Here is a 14,775-nt window from a genome sequence, read left to right as displayed (position 1 = left end):
TGAACCACTGTCAGAATCCTCAAGGAGGATAAGATTGTTCTCCTAGGAGACTTCAGCGCCAGGGTCAACACCTCTGGAAGGGCACTAAAGGAAGGCATTGGGAACATCAACTCCAATGGAGTTCTGCTTAGTATGACCCCACCATCACTAACACTGTTTCGTCAGAAAAACAAATTCAAGGCATCTTGGAGACACCCCTGCTCCAAGGGACCACCGTGACCATCCCAAGGGCCATGATCGATGCAGATGACTGTTGGACAGATCATTGCCTCATCCACTCCACAATGTCCATCAAACTCAAGAAGAAGATCCGGCCAAGACTGAACCTTGAAAGCCTGAATGAAACTGCCACCCAACAGCAACTTCAGGCCTCTTGGGGAAACCCTCCAATATCCTGGTGACATTGAGAAGCACTGGAGCCTGCTCAAATCCACCATCCTTGACACCTGCAAAACCCCCCTTGGGTACAAGTCCAGAAAACACCAGGACTGGTTTGATGAGAGTGACACAGAGATAGAACAGCTCATCTCCAAGAAAAGGAAAGCCTTTTGTGCCTGGCAAAATGATGTAACCTGCAAGGCTAAAAGAGTGGCTCACTCCAGAGCCAAGGCGGACATCTACAGATGGGTGAGGGAGCCTAAGAACTCTTGGTAGATAGAAAAGGCTCTGGATGTCCAGCGACTGGCAGATTTGGGTGACAACAGAGGCTTTTTCAGCGCTACTAAGGCCATCTATGGTCCAAGCAATCGCGGCTTAAATCCTCTGTGCTCAAAGGACAGACAGGAGCTGCTGAAGGACAACCAGTCCATTAATGCCTGATGGAAGCAGCACTTTCAGGAACTCAACTGCAACAGCCACATTCCTCAGAGTCCCGTCAGAGAAGACACTGGGGAACCTCCAACCATGGCAGAGGTTCAAGATGCCATCAGGAGACTTAAGAACAACAATGCCACTGGTCCAGATGGGATCCCAGCTGAGAGCTTAAAGGAAGGTGGACCAGAACTGTACCACATCCATGCCCTCCTCCTCAAGGTTCTGGGAAAAAGAAGAACTTCATTCAGAGCTCAGCGATGCTCTAATAGTGGCCATATTCAAGAAAGGGGACAAGGCGGAATGTTGAAACTACAGGGGCATCTCACTCCTGTCAACAACAGGCAAAGTCCTCGCAAACTGACTGCTACCACTGGATAAGGAAGTTTTCCCAGAACCTTAGTGTGGCTTCCATAGACCTGACAAAGGCCTTTGACTCAGTAGACCACCAGGCTCTGTGGAGCATATTATCAAGATATGGCTGCCCTGACAAATACATCAGAATATTGAGGCTTCTACATGATGGCATGTCAGTCACAGTGCTCAGCAACAGCAGCTCTGAGTCAGAGCCCTTTACTGTGGAAACGGGTCAAACAGGGATGCATCATCGCACCTGCCTTGTTTGCTGTCGTTATTACTGCCATGGGGGATTCCTATACAAAACTGCAGAGTTGTAAAAACCAGGTCCAGAAAGTAAATGTCCAAACCGTGTATTTGCTCCAACCATGTTACTAAACCAGCTGATTTCATTAGCTAGTTTTCCCTATCTAGTTGAGGAGTGGTGTTGACAAGAATCTGCTGATGTAGTGCATGAGTGGAGCAAATACGTGGTTTGGACTTTTACTTTCTGGACCTGGTTTTTACAACTCTGCAAAACTGACAGCAGGCTCTTCAACCTTAATAGGTTCAAGGCCAAGGTCTGCAACACCACCATCATGGAGCTTCAGTATGCAGATGATAACACCATCGCAGCACACTCCGCAGAAGACCCCCAGGACACGCTGAATGCCTTTGCCAAGGCATACAGAGCCCTGGGTTTAGCATATCGAGAAGACCCAGGTCCTATATCAACCTCCACCCAACCAGCCATCTACCCAGCCCACCATAAAAGTGGACCACAAAATTCTTGAAAACGACCACTTCCCCTACCTCGGCAGCTGTTTCTCCTCAAAAGCTGATATCGACCCTGAGGTCACCCATTGCCCGAGTTGTGCCAGTGGCGCTTATGCCAGACTCAGGAAAAGTCTTTGAAGACCGAGACCTAAAGACCTAAACAAAACTCCTGTTCAACAGAGCTCTTTTCTCCCCACCCTGCTGTATGGAGCAGAGTCATGGATCTCCTACAGCAGGCGTGTGAGAGCCCTGGAACAACACCACGAAAGATCCTGAGAATCAGCTGGAAGAAAAGATGCACCAACATCAGCATTCTGGAAGAAGCCAACATGACTAGCATCACCACCACAATAATGCAGCACCAACTCCGATGGACAGGCCATGTCATCCACATGTCCAACACACATCTCCCCAAATAGATCCTGTAGCGAAGGAAGGTCAGCGAGCTCCCGGTGGGCAAAGAAATGTTTCAAGGACAATATCAAGACCAGTCTGAAGAAATTCAACATCGCAACTGAGAATACATTGCACTGGATAGATGCTCCTGGAAGAAATCCGTGCAGGATCAGGAGCTGCACATCATGAAACGAAACTCCACTGTGCCGCAGAGACAAATCGACAACACCGCAAGGAGAGCAAGAAAAAGGCTCAACCACCACCACTTTCCCCTGCCCACACTGCACCAAAGTATGTCGATCGTGGATTGGCCTCTACAGCCATCTGAAGACCCACAAGTAGACAACCCAATGAAGAGGACAGTCAAACTCGCTTCGAGTGACTGCCGATAATGATGGTGTGTGTGTGTGTGTTTATATATATATATATATATATATACACACACACACACACACGTCTCTATGTGCTCACTTCATATCGGTCAGATTTCCCTCACACAGATTCGCAGTATTTAGAAGTTATACCTTGCCCGTCTCACCCTTGTTTTATTGCAACCCAGTTCATTTGATCCCAGTTGCAACAGCAGACACTTTGACGTTTGCCTTGATTTTCTTTTAACCTAATCCCCTATTAAGCGCCATTGTAGGAGGGGATTATGGAGGCGATATGAGAGGAGTATCTTCTGAATTCGCAATAAAATGGTGTTGTGAGTTTCCATCCCTAATCATTACAGGCTTTCAGAGAGACACCTTCCTCACTAAAGTGGATATCGATGCACCTGGATGACAAGCTGACAAGAGAAGAGTACACATGAATTTAATTTGCTTTTTTTGTATCTTTTTCTCCTTCCTGTTCTTCCAACATCCTCTCTTCCCTTACTTTTCTGTTGCCAATACCTCCCTTCTCCTCTCTCTCTCCTCCTCTTTCATTCTCTCCCTCCATCTCCACCACCCCGTCAGGGGGGCAGCAGTGTCTCCCACAGCTCCGAGGAACTGCAGGAAGGGACCTCCCGGGGCATTTATAGAAGGCTTTGTCCCTCCAGTTCAGACAGCGAAGAGGGCGTCCAACCCAACCTTAACCCTCCCGAGCCGGTACAGCTCAGTCCCACCCGCCATGCAGGTACCCCAACAGAGATATGGTTGGGCATTCAGCTTTGTCAATGCAAACCCAGATTACTGAAATGAGATGCAGCAGAGGAACAACATGTTCAATAAACAGATTTATCCACTGGCAACTAGGCATGCACTCATACCGATACCAGTGCCGTGCCTGTACCAAGCTGAAATGTTGTACTGGCATCAGAGGTTTTACCCAAGACTAAAATCTGAATACAAGAGGCGCAAATGGCTTAATTTTATTCAGTTTTTGACACATGGAAGCCTGTACTTCTTTCATGGTGAAAAAAACCGATTGTTTCACAGATCTTTTGCCCATTTACCCCAAACTAGTTGTCTAAGTCTAAATTGTTAAGCAAAAGTAATGGATTGTAATGGTATTGGCCGGTACTTAAAGATTTGTACTCGGAATAGGTATCGGCAGAGTCGCGTTGTGTGTGTGTGTGTACACAACGTTATCATTGGAATCAAATAAGCAACCACTTTCAGACTATTAGACTGACGTAAACAAGAGAGGGGGCCCCAAGATGTAATTATGAATGAATCAGTTCATTATCTCACCGCATCCAGATTTCAGATGCACATTAAGGAGAGTTTGACCTCAGAATGCTACAGTCAGGGAGAACGTGGTACTGATGCGTCCCCACTGGTCAAAGAGGCAGCGTGAATTCACGGTCAACACTCGCCAGCATTATATTTTCAGCTTCATACGTAAATGACAGCTGGTTACTCACTTTACAGGCTGTTGGAGCAGATGAAGGCCTCGGTGACTTCTGTGATGCAGTAAACACAGACAGAATCAATATGGAGACATGAGCGTCCGGTTGGCGTGGCGGTCTATTCCGTTGTTTACCAACACGGGGATCGCCAGTTTGAATTCCTGCGTTACCTCCAGCTTGCGCAGGCGTCCCTGAAGACACAACTGGCCGTGTCTGTGGGTGGGAAGCCCCCACCCCCTCTGCTGATCCAGGAGGGCTGCAGACTACCACATGCCTCCTCCGATACATGTGGAGCCGCCAGCCTCTTCTTTTCACCTGACAGTGTGGAGTTTCGCCAGGGGGACGTAGCGCGTGAGAGGATCACACTATTTCCCCCTCCCCCCTGAATATGCGCCCCAACCAACCAGAGGAGGCGCTAGTGCAGCGACCAGGACACATACCCACATGCGGCTTCCCTCCCGCAGACACGGCCAATTTTGTCTGTAGGGACGCCCGACCGAGCCGGAGGTAACACGGGGATTCGAACCAGCGATCCCCGTGTTGGTAGGCAACAGAATAGACCGCCACGCCACCGGGACGCCTGGTTTGTTTGTTTAACATGAACCATAGGCCCCAAAAATGTAAAATTTCAAAATTACACAGGCATCAGTGAACATTTTAGCATGTGATTTTTAAACCTGTCTTCTCAAACATGTTGCCTCATTGCTGCATATTACATATTACATAGTAGCTGCATATTGGATATTACATATCACTGTCGGGTGTTTCACCTTTGCGTTCTCTCTCCAACAGGCATCACCCAGTCAGATTAGCATTAAAGTCATCATGAGCGCTCCCAGCGACTCTCCCCTAATATTCAACCACGACCGTTTCATCACGCGGTGACTTTGCCCTGACATTGATATTTCCATCTGAACATGCAGCCAGCACAGACGTACTGTATGAGTCGCCACATGCTGAACAGGACACGTCCCGTGTTCCACACCACTGACTGACCTCCGACACAATCACAGCCATGATGGATGAGGCCGATGGGCTGACAGGGGTACAGACAAAGACGCTGATGAATGACAGGTTTTGCCGTGCTAATCGTTCATCGCCACTGAAACATCAGGGTGGTTGCCAGCGTAGACGGCAGTGACACAAAGTCAATACAAGGTGACTGTTCAAGAGCAGGCGGTGTTACAGACAGACGTGGCAGCTTTGAGACTGATGCAGCGTATGGTGTCAGAAACACTGACATGGTGTCTCTATTAGCAACATGTGACAGCGCCACCTCAAAAATTAAGGCCGTGTAAGAGACCGGGGGCCTCGCGTACATGCGTGGGGTCTGCACAAAGACCACCTCAAAGGTTGCCTGCACCATTTCCCACACAAATGTCAACTTGATGAGAGAATGTGTCCACCGCCGAGGATACTTTGAGTCATATATTTTAGATATGGTGGGAAATCGCAACCATCATGGAAGGGTCATAAAATAAAGAATGGGGCGTCTGGCGGGTAGTGTAGCGGTCTATTCCATTGCTTACCAACATGAGGACTGCTGGTTTGAATCCCCGTGTTACCTCCGGCTTGGTCGGGCATCTCTGCAGACACAATTGGCCGTGTCTGTGGGGGGGGGAAGCCGCATGTGGGTATGTGTCCTGGTCGCTGCACTAGCGCCTTCTCTGGTCGGTCGGGGCGCCTGTTCAGGGAGGAGGGGGAACTGGGGGGAATAGCGTGATCCTCCCACGCGCTACGTCCCTCCTAGAAACTCCTCACTGTCAGAAAAGGGGAGGAAAATCCACAAAAAAATATATATAGTAAGTGTTGTCCGAGAATGTGTTGACTCAAGTCATTTCACTTCCTCAAAGTAAAATGATTTTTCTAAAATAAGTATCACATAGAGCCAGCCAGCATCCTGGCGTACAGGTGTTTTGTGTTGTTGTGTTTGCCATCCTGACAGAATGGCATAATGGTTTGGCTGCTTGTGGGAATGCACATGATTAATTACAATAAACAGGCCTCAGCCTTCAAATGATCACCAATTAGATGAGATTGTTATTGACTGAAAAAGAAACACACTGAAGTGAGAGGCAGTGATGCACATCAGTGGGCTCGGTAGCAGAGCGGACAGCTGGATCACTCAAAGCGGTTTCAGCGCCAGGAGGACACTGGTCTAATGATGCCGTACAGCCCACAAAAGGTGTGGTACATTTTCCATGTGTGTCATGTTTTGAACAGTGCGGCAAAAAGAGATGATTACCTCTCCTGTCTGAAAGGAGCACGGATGACTCCGACCCTGGCCCACCCAACACACCGCCCAGTACACGCCGCCACCATTCATATGTGAAGGACATGTTAAACTGAGACTTGCTGAATATCAGGTTTGCATGTGTAACATAACTTCATCCCTGTGCCACCAAGGATTCACAGACAGTGTGATGTGTGAATTTATCCCATACAGCTATCGATCTGTATCTTCTTTTTTTGGATTGTCCCCCTTTTTCTCCCCAATTGTATCCGTCCAAATACCCCACTCTTCCGAGCCGTCCCGGTCGCTGCTCCACCCCCTCTGCCAATATGGGGAGGGCTGCAGACTACCACATGCCTCCTCCGATACATGTGGGGTCACCAGCCGCTTCCTTTCACCTGACAGTGAGGAGTTTCGCCAGGGGGACGTAGTGCGTGGGAGGATCACGCTGTTCTCCCCCCGACCGACCAGAGGAAGCGCTAGTGCAGCGACCAGGACACATACCCACATCCAGCTTCCCACCCGCAGACATGGCCAATTGTGTCTGTAGGGACGCCCGACCAAGCCAGGGGTAACATGGGGACTCGAACTGGCGATCCCCATGTTTGTAAGCAACGGAATAGACCGCTATGCTAACCGGACACCTTGTATCATATTTTAAAGCACATTTAATGGCAAGGAAATAAACTAGATATATAGAAAAGCCCCTATTTTATTTGCATTATACTCAATTATCACCCATCATAGTTCACGTACATCTATCTTACCCTTCAGTTACTCAGTTATTTCTGAGTCACGACGGGCCTGTAATTTAAAGGAGGGGGGTTTTTGGTTGTTTTTTTTTTTAATCAAGGGCTGCAGAATAGGGTTGCCCTTCATTAGAGTTAGCATTGCTTTCAGGCCGTCGATGAGTGGTGAGCTTAACAGTGTAACTGACCTTTAACAAAAATGGATGTCTAATATGGGAAACCTCTTCAACTGGCTAAGCCTTCAAAACCAAACCAAGCTTAAGCTGGGAACACGCTAGAGGACTGTGAAAGTCCCAATCAACCGGGAAAAGACCGGCCTCACACATATAGTGCCTGACTGATTACAGTTGCGGGCAACCACACTGATTAAGACTACAGTCATGAGGTCACAGTCAAACCTGTCCACATTCCCCTCGTAAGAATGTCAAACATGTTCGATACCATCGTGACGGCTCCGACTGCTCAAAAGCTGGACCAGGAAAATGAGTGATTTGAATCTTTTCTTTTTTACATTTTTTTCCCCATTTTTTCTCCCCAATTGTACCCAGCCAATTACCCCACTCTCCTGAGCCGTCCCAGTCGCTGCACCACCCCGTCTGCCGATCCGGGAAGGGCTGCAGACTACCACATGCCTCCTCCGATACATGTGGAGTTGCCAACTGCTTCGTTTCACCTGACAGTGAGGAGTGTCACTAGGGGGATGTAGCGCGTGGGAGGATCACGCTATTCCCCCTCGAACAGGCACCCCAACCAACCAGAGAAGGCGCTAGTGCAGCGACAAGGACACATCGGCTTCCCACCCGCAGACACAGCCAATTGTGTCTGTAGGGACGGCCAATGGAATAGACTGCCACGCTACCCGGACGCCCCCCGATTTGAATCTTAACCCCTCACACACTACAAGATAACGCGTCTTGAAAATCAGACGTCATGGCCAAATCAGCCTTTAAACTATCGAGTGTGTTCCCAGCTTCTGACAAAACTACATATCCCTCCTAACATAGGTGTTGGTTTCAGGGGCTGATGGAGAGGTCATCAGTGACGGTGGTGGGGGGTCGACACCCGCTGACTTCCACCTACCAGCAGACTTCTTCCACCCGGCCACAGCACTCCCACCAGGCAGCCCTGAGGCTGGCGCTCCACCAGAAGGGAGGAGGTCATCCAGGCTGAACTCCACGGCCTCCTGGGCATCTCTCCGCTCACCTGGAGCCAACAGCAGGACCATCGGCTCTCAGGTGGAAGGATGGGTGAATTCAAAAGAGTGATTGAAAAGACAGGTGGAAAGATTTAATAATAAGAAAAAAACAGTAAAGATAGATGACTCGCAAGATAGATTAATATTAAAAAAGGACGTTCAAGTTAGATGGAGGGATGTAACGGCTGGAATATAGAGCTGACCTGTGTACAATGCAAGAGATGCCATCAGAGCTACCTAAATCCTTTCAGTTGCTGAGAAAATGCTAAAAAACAATACCAGTTCAGACAGTAAAACGAGATTTGGATGTGAAATCACCACGTCCTATTTACAGCTTCACGTGCAACTACAGAGGAGGACCATAAAATTTGAATCGGTTCATCTGGTCACCAAGTTAAGTGGGAAAAGTTTCATCACTCAGCTGATTGCAGGTATCCCCGACCTTATGAGGTTGCTTTCAGTCACTTTCAAACCCCAAAACACGCTCCACCCCAAATTCTGGATCAAGTCCCCCAGCACAAAAACAGCAATATAGATTGCACTGCCAGGAGGATTGCCGTGACTTGTGAATCGGGGAAAGCAAACAGACGCTGGCCAAGAGGATGGCACAACACAGAAGAGCTAACACGTCAGGCCAGGACTCCATAGTCTACACCCATCTACAGGCCAGTGGCCACTCTTTCAAGGATGAGGATGTGACCATCCTTGATAGGGAGGAACACTTGTTTAAACAGGGAGTCAAAGAGGCCGCCTATGTGAAGAGGGAACGACCATCCCTGAACTGGGGGGGTTTAAGAGTACGTCTGTCACCATCTTACAATGCAGTGATTACAACTATTCCCAAATCTTCTGTGAATAGTACACATGGCCATTGTAACTCTACTTAATGGTCACGGCAATTTGCATATGAAACCAGTCGTTAGTTTCGGTCGTTATACCCATGTATTGTTTATAAGGGTGGGGATACCTGCAGTCAACTAAGACTGATTAAGTCACTTAGGGCCCTGACACACCAGGCCGACAGTCGGCCGTTGGCTAATGTCGGGCCGTCGGTGAGAATCTATGACCCTAGTTTTTGCAATGTGTCCCACACCGTCGGCACTAGTCGGACCCCTGTTGGCAGCATGTTGACTTGGCGGAGTCTGTCTGTGAGAGAGATCACTGATTGGCTATTCAGCTTAGCGAATCAGGGCCGTCGGCTGTAGTCTTTACAGTATGTTCAAGTGCTACTTTTTGGCCCAGACGGCAGGTGACCCAACAGTCGACCTTCGTCACCGCTAGTCGGTTTGGTGTGTCTGGGCCCTAAGAAACATTTCTCCCACTAAACTTGTTGTCCAGATGAACTGATTAAACTTTTCTGGGATTTCTATACCAGGATTATTGAGCAGGTATCAAGATACAAAGACCTTATAATGTATGATAATGGGTAGTAGGATTGGACGATATTGACAAAATCAACTTTCACTATTTTTCACTGAATACCTCTAGTTAATAATGTGATGATATTTTGGGGGTGACTGTTGGTGCTTTCATAAGCAAAACTACCATAACCAAATATCACAACATTTTACTAAACATCATGTACCATATCTAGGCTCCTTTTACAATATTATATCCATATATTGTCTGGTCGAATGGGTACGATTGTTTGGAATGTACATCTTGTTTTGGGAGCATTTAGGAACAAGGTTCAGTACTTTGAGGTAGTATTTGCTTATGCGCAGCCACAGAAACCGATTATGTAGAATTTGTGTCTTCTACCTGTGGGTTATTTACTTCCTGCCTCTGTGAGACCTGGTTATTCATGCTCGGTGGTGCTCAGCGCCGAGCTCGCCTCGTGGTTTTTTTTTTTTCTGTCATATTAATTTTCTCCCTCTTCTTGCTCGCTCAATCTCTTTCTCTCACCTGTTCTCCTAAGTCTCCTATTCACCTTCCTTCTCCCCTCTCTTATATTCGCTCACATTTCCCTTCTAGTCTCAGTGCTTTCTTTTCAATTCTTTTTTCCTGTCAATCTTGCACACACGCACACACACACACACACACTTGGATTTGGTATATTTTCTGAATCCCCTATGAGGAAAATTCCCTCGACTCCCTGCCATCACTCTAGAGTCATGGCAGTCGTGGTAGCATCATTCAGGATTCTTATGCTACTAAAACAATACAGTTTGTTTTAAACAATGCCACAAAACCCTTCGATAAATTTGCACCAACTGGTATATACCCCTTAATGTCTTTTTTTAATGCAACTGAGGTTCAGTTAATGTCTTACGTCAGTAATGTAAATGTCTTATGTAGGTGGGGACAGTACGAGTATCGGTATGTGTCTTTATGTTAGCAGCCAAATTCTCAAAACGTTATGAACCTGTAATGATATGAGGTGAATTCAGCTCAGGGAGTCAGGTCACTTACTGTTTGAAAAATGAAGTGAGTCCGATCTTTAAAGCGATGCGGTGCGGTGGCCCAGTGGTTAGCGCTGTCGCCTCACAGCAAGAAGGTCCTGGGTTCGAACCCCAGGGTTGTCCAACTTTGGGGTCATCCCAGGTCGTGCTCTGTGTGGAGGTTGCATGTTCTCCCCGTGTCTGCAGTGGGTGTTCTCCAAAAAAAAGACATGCGTGTTAGGGTGAGTACTCCTGTCTGTGCCCCTGAGCAAGGCATGGCAAGACGAACTGGAGTTGGTCCCTGGGTGCTACATGGCGGCTGCCCACTGCTCCTAGCTACACGGCTAGGATGGGTTAAATGCAGAGAGGAATTTCCCTACGGGGATCAATAAAGTATATCAAAATTTTTAAAAAATTACAATAATAATAATCTTAAATTGGCCGGAAATTGAAACCTTAATATTTTCTTACATCACATGCATTGTGTAGTTTCTTTCAACTTAAATATACATATCTTTTTTAAATAGCGCCTCCCCAGTTCAGCTTCTCTCAGCCGATAGCGTTCTGATACCCGTGATGTCCTCACACTCTTATTTACATGCAGCCAATCAGATCACATCATTTAAATATGAAACCACACCCACCCTCAACACTGATCCTTGCTTGTACTTGTCACTCAAAATGTCAGCTCATGAATATTAATGAAGACTTAACCACCCCCTCACAGTCCCTGAGACAGCTGAGAACAAATATGGATGCTGTATTCAAGGTTTTAGACATGAAAATTTAAATCTGATTTGAAAGGAGTCCCATTCTATGCAGAGCAGCACTCGTCAAACTGTCACATTTTGATGTAGTTTCCATATTTACAAATCACACTGATATTGCACCATTATAGCTGGGAACAGTTGAATGCTCACACTGCTCCAACGAATCTGCATTACACCACCCAAAAACAGACTGAAATAATTAAAAATTAATTGATTTAGAAATTGTCTTTAAAAGAAACGTAAGTAAACTTTCTCAATCACAGACCATTCATTAAATACAAAAAAAACCCAAGTAATTTACAAAATAGAATAGAATAAATATAACAGATTTAATTGAACTATGATGGGAGGTAATTACCGAGTAACGTGTGTAAAATAGGGTCTTCTTATTATGTCTAGTTTGTGTCCTTGCAAATATGATGTGCTGTTAATTATAATCTGTGCCAATGGGAGTAATTCACAAAGCAGATTGTACCAAAAGTATTTTGCAAGTACTTTGTAATATAAGGTGAATGTCAAGTGCAGTGCTGTCTCAGAAGTTACTTAGGAGGACATTCAATATTCACAAATTAACAGCGAACTGCTATTTGTCCCTGAAACACAAAGGACTCAAAATATTTGTTTGGCAAGCTGTGATTGGTGAATTTAGCCCATATGGTGTTTAATGTAGCGTATATTGAACAGCACATTATGAATACAACAAAGTAAACCAGAGAAACCTGGTAACTTCTGAGTAATGGTGGCCGTTGTAAATGCTGGGAAATTGTATAAAATTTACAAAAATTGTTAAGATGTGACTCCTTCAAATCGTGACTTCCTATCAAACATTCCTGCCTTTCCACTCATACCTGACTCCTTCCTCCTCTGTGCAGCACCCCTCCCACAGTGACTCCTCCCTGGCTACTGGCAGTTCAGCGGGCAGCCTGCACGCAACTCTGGAAGAGGCGCTCAACTACAGCGTCTCCCCATCGGGTGACCTCGGCCTACCCATGCCTCTTCTCTGCCCTCTTCCCAGCCGCTCCCTAAACCCCCAAGGACCAACCGCGGGAGCCCAGGGCCACCCTCTGCTAAAGCACTGCAACACCACGTTTAACCTCCAAGCCACAAGGGGGCACCAGAGGAGCCAGAGCAGCTGTGGCGGCAGTACCAGCCCCGGCTGCCCCCGGCAGGACTCCATAGATCCGTCAGATGAAGATGTGGGCATGGGGACAGGAGGAGAGGGCAGCAGCCAGGTGTACAACAGCGAACATTTGTCCGAAACACTAAGCAGCCTGTCGCTAACATCGCTGCTCTCCCCAGGCTCTCTGGCGGCACCCCTGGTGAAGAAGTGGAATAGCACGGGCTCACTGGACCAGACCAATTTATCTGCCAGAAGTAAAGATGGCCGGCAGATGTACAGTATAGACGCTCAAGGTTACTTGGCCAGCCCCTGGGTTGGGGTGAGAGGAAGAGGAGAGGAGGAGCACAGTGACATTAAAGGTTACCGTGTGCAAAGCAGCAGCCAGGCCAGAGACACCAGCTGCAGGAAAAATAGATGATTCTTCTTTCCCGCTCTGTGTCCAAACTATTTAAGCTTGTGTTTCTGGACATTCGTTGGAAAGAGACTTATCACAGCGTGACCCCACCCACCACGACCCTCTTTCCCTCTCTTATGAGTTGTACGTTTTCTCTTTCCTCCGTGAATTTGGCTGCTTTGGATTGATAACTTCCAAACGGATTAATATGGTTTTAGAGATTCGTGTCCTGTCCTTAGCGCAAGATGGGTGACTGTCCTTTGGAGGACTTAAAGAAAAGATGACAAGCAGCTTAGCCTGTCAGCTAACCCAGGTTTCAGCCATGTGCTCAGCTCATCATTTGAACCTTGCTGGTAAGGTAGTGTTCAGGCCATCTTGAGAAAGACAAACATGGAGTAACATTGATGATTAACAGCATGGCCGTGTTATCCATGAAACGAAACTCCAAAAGATGTGGTTTGCCTGGGCGAAGAGGGCTACCATGACTCAATGCCCCCACGCTCAACAGCATCTTGTTGTAATCCTCCGATTACAAAAAACTCAGACATCTTTTGCGGAATAATCGAGTTTGTACAGATTTTTTTTTGTTTTGGGGGGGGGGGCTATATCCATAAACGACGGTAGCATCAATCAACCTTTATTCCTCCTTAGCTGATTCAGGTCGAGAATGGAAAATTGCGTTGGGACGTAAAAAGAGAGTCTAACAATTAAAACGAGAAGACACTGGACTTGTCTGAATGCCACTGATGTCTCCCTTGTGCGGTGTGAGACGAGGGGAAAACAGAGAGAGTCTGGGAGTAGCTACAGGGCACCTCTGAATAGACGAATCAATATATGAAAGCTGCTTGGAAGACATGGGTAGTCTGAGGGAGCTGTGGCCATTTGTCAAAAGTGGACACCAATGTTCTTTTGTTCTCTCACTTTACCCACGAAAGGGCTAAACCATGACTGGTGTTGAGTGCAGACCTGGGACCTGTTTGCAGACACTTTATACCATTTGTTTCAGCCAACTTGGGTGACTTCTGCTACACAGAAATAGATGACTTCCAGAAACAAGAGGCATATAAGGAAAGCGTTTGAAGTCGATGCAGTATACTTTTAGTGCTTCTGACAACTTGCCTGACACAATCTGACTCGTTCCAATGCAGTAAAACCCACTCAGCCTACAGTATTTTCCCTGCAGATTCAAACAAACACTGCATCTGCTTTCTAACCCAGGTCTGCTCGAGTGTTGTGCAAAAAACAAAACAAGAGGATGTATTTACCCGTGTTTCACTTAATAGGAAAAGTACGATGGTAAGCAACGAGCACCAAACTACAGTAATGCCCCTTTTCCACCACATGGTACCGGCTCGACTCGACTCGCTTCTGTGTCGTTTTCCATGACCCTAACAGTCCCCCCCCCCCCCTTCAGTGTAGCTGGATTTTCAGCTCTCCATTTCTTTTTTCACTTTCAAAATGTACTTGTAAGATAACTCCGCTTCGGTATTTAAGAATGCCGGGTGATATCCCATGCGCGCATTGATGGCGCAGTGACGTGTTTCTCTGACCAATCAGAGGTCTGCAGTGATTCTAGTACCCGCTCCAGTTTTGTTTTGGAACCTCGACAAAGGCGGGACCAGAAAAGTGGTAACAGTTACCAAAACGCCGGTACTTTCCAGTAATGGAAAACGAAAAAAGGGGCGAGTCGAGTCGAGCCGGTACCACGTAGTGGAAAAGGGGCAAAAGATTTTACTTTGAGCACTTGTTCCTGCGTCTGCCATAATGAAATATAGTAGAT

At 47.0% G+C, this 14,775-nt stretch overlaps 1 protein-coding gene across 1 annotated transcript in view; it reads left to right on the top strand.

Moving 5' to 3' along the window:
- Positions 1-13,019, top strand: part of LOC130112376 (voltage-dependent T-type calcium channel subunit alpha-1I-like) — a 356,487-nt gene extending 343,468 nt beyond the window's left edge. The window contains exons 35-37 of the mRNA XM_056279712.1: positions 3,279-3,410; positions 8,140-8,370; positions 12,354-13,019. Of these exons, the coding sequence (XP_056135687.1) occupies positions 3,279-3,410; positions 8,140-8,370; positions 12,354-13,019 (1,029 nt within the window). The remainder of the gene's footprint in view (positions 1-3,278; positions 3,411-8,139; positions 8,371-12,353) is intronic.
- Positions 13,020-14,775: the final 1,756 nt, after the last annotated feature.

This window comes from Lampris incognitus, chromosome 5 (assembly GCF_029633865.1).
Source record: "Lampris incognitus isolate fLamInc1 chromosome 5, fLamInc1.hap2, whole genome shotgun sequence".
NCBI lineage: Eukaryota > Metazoa > Chordata > Actinopteri > Lampriformes > Lampridae > Lampris > Lampris incognitus.
The sequence above is the reverse complement of the archived record's forward strand: the minus strand, read 5'-3'. Positions and strand labels throughout refer to the sequence as shown.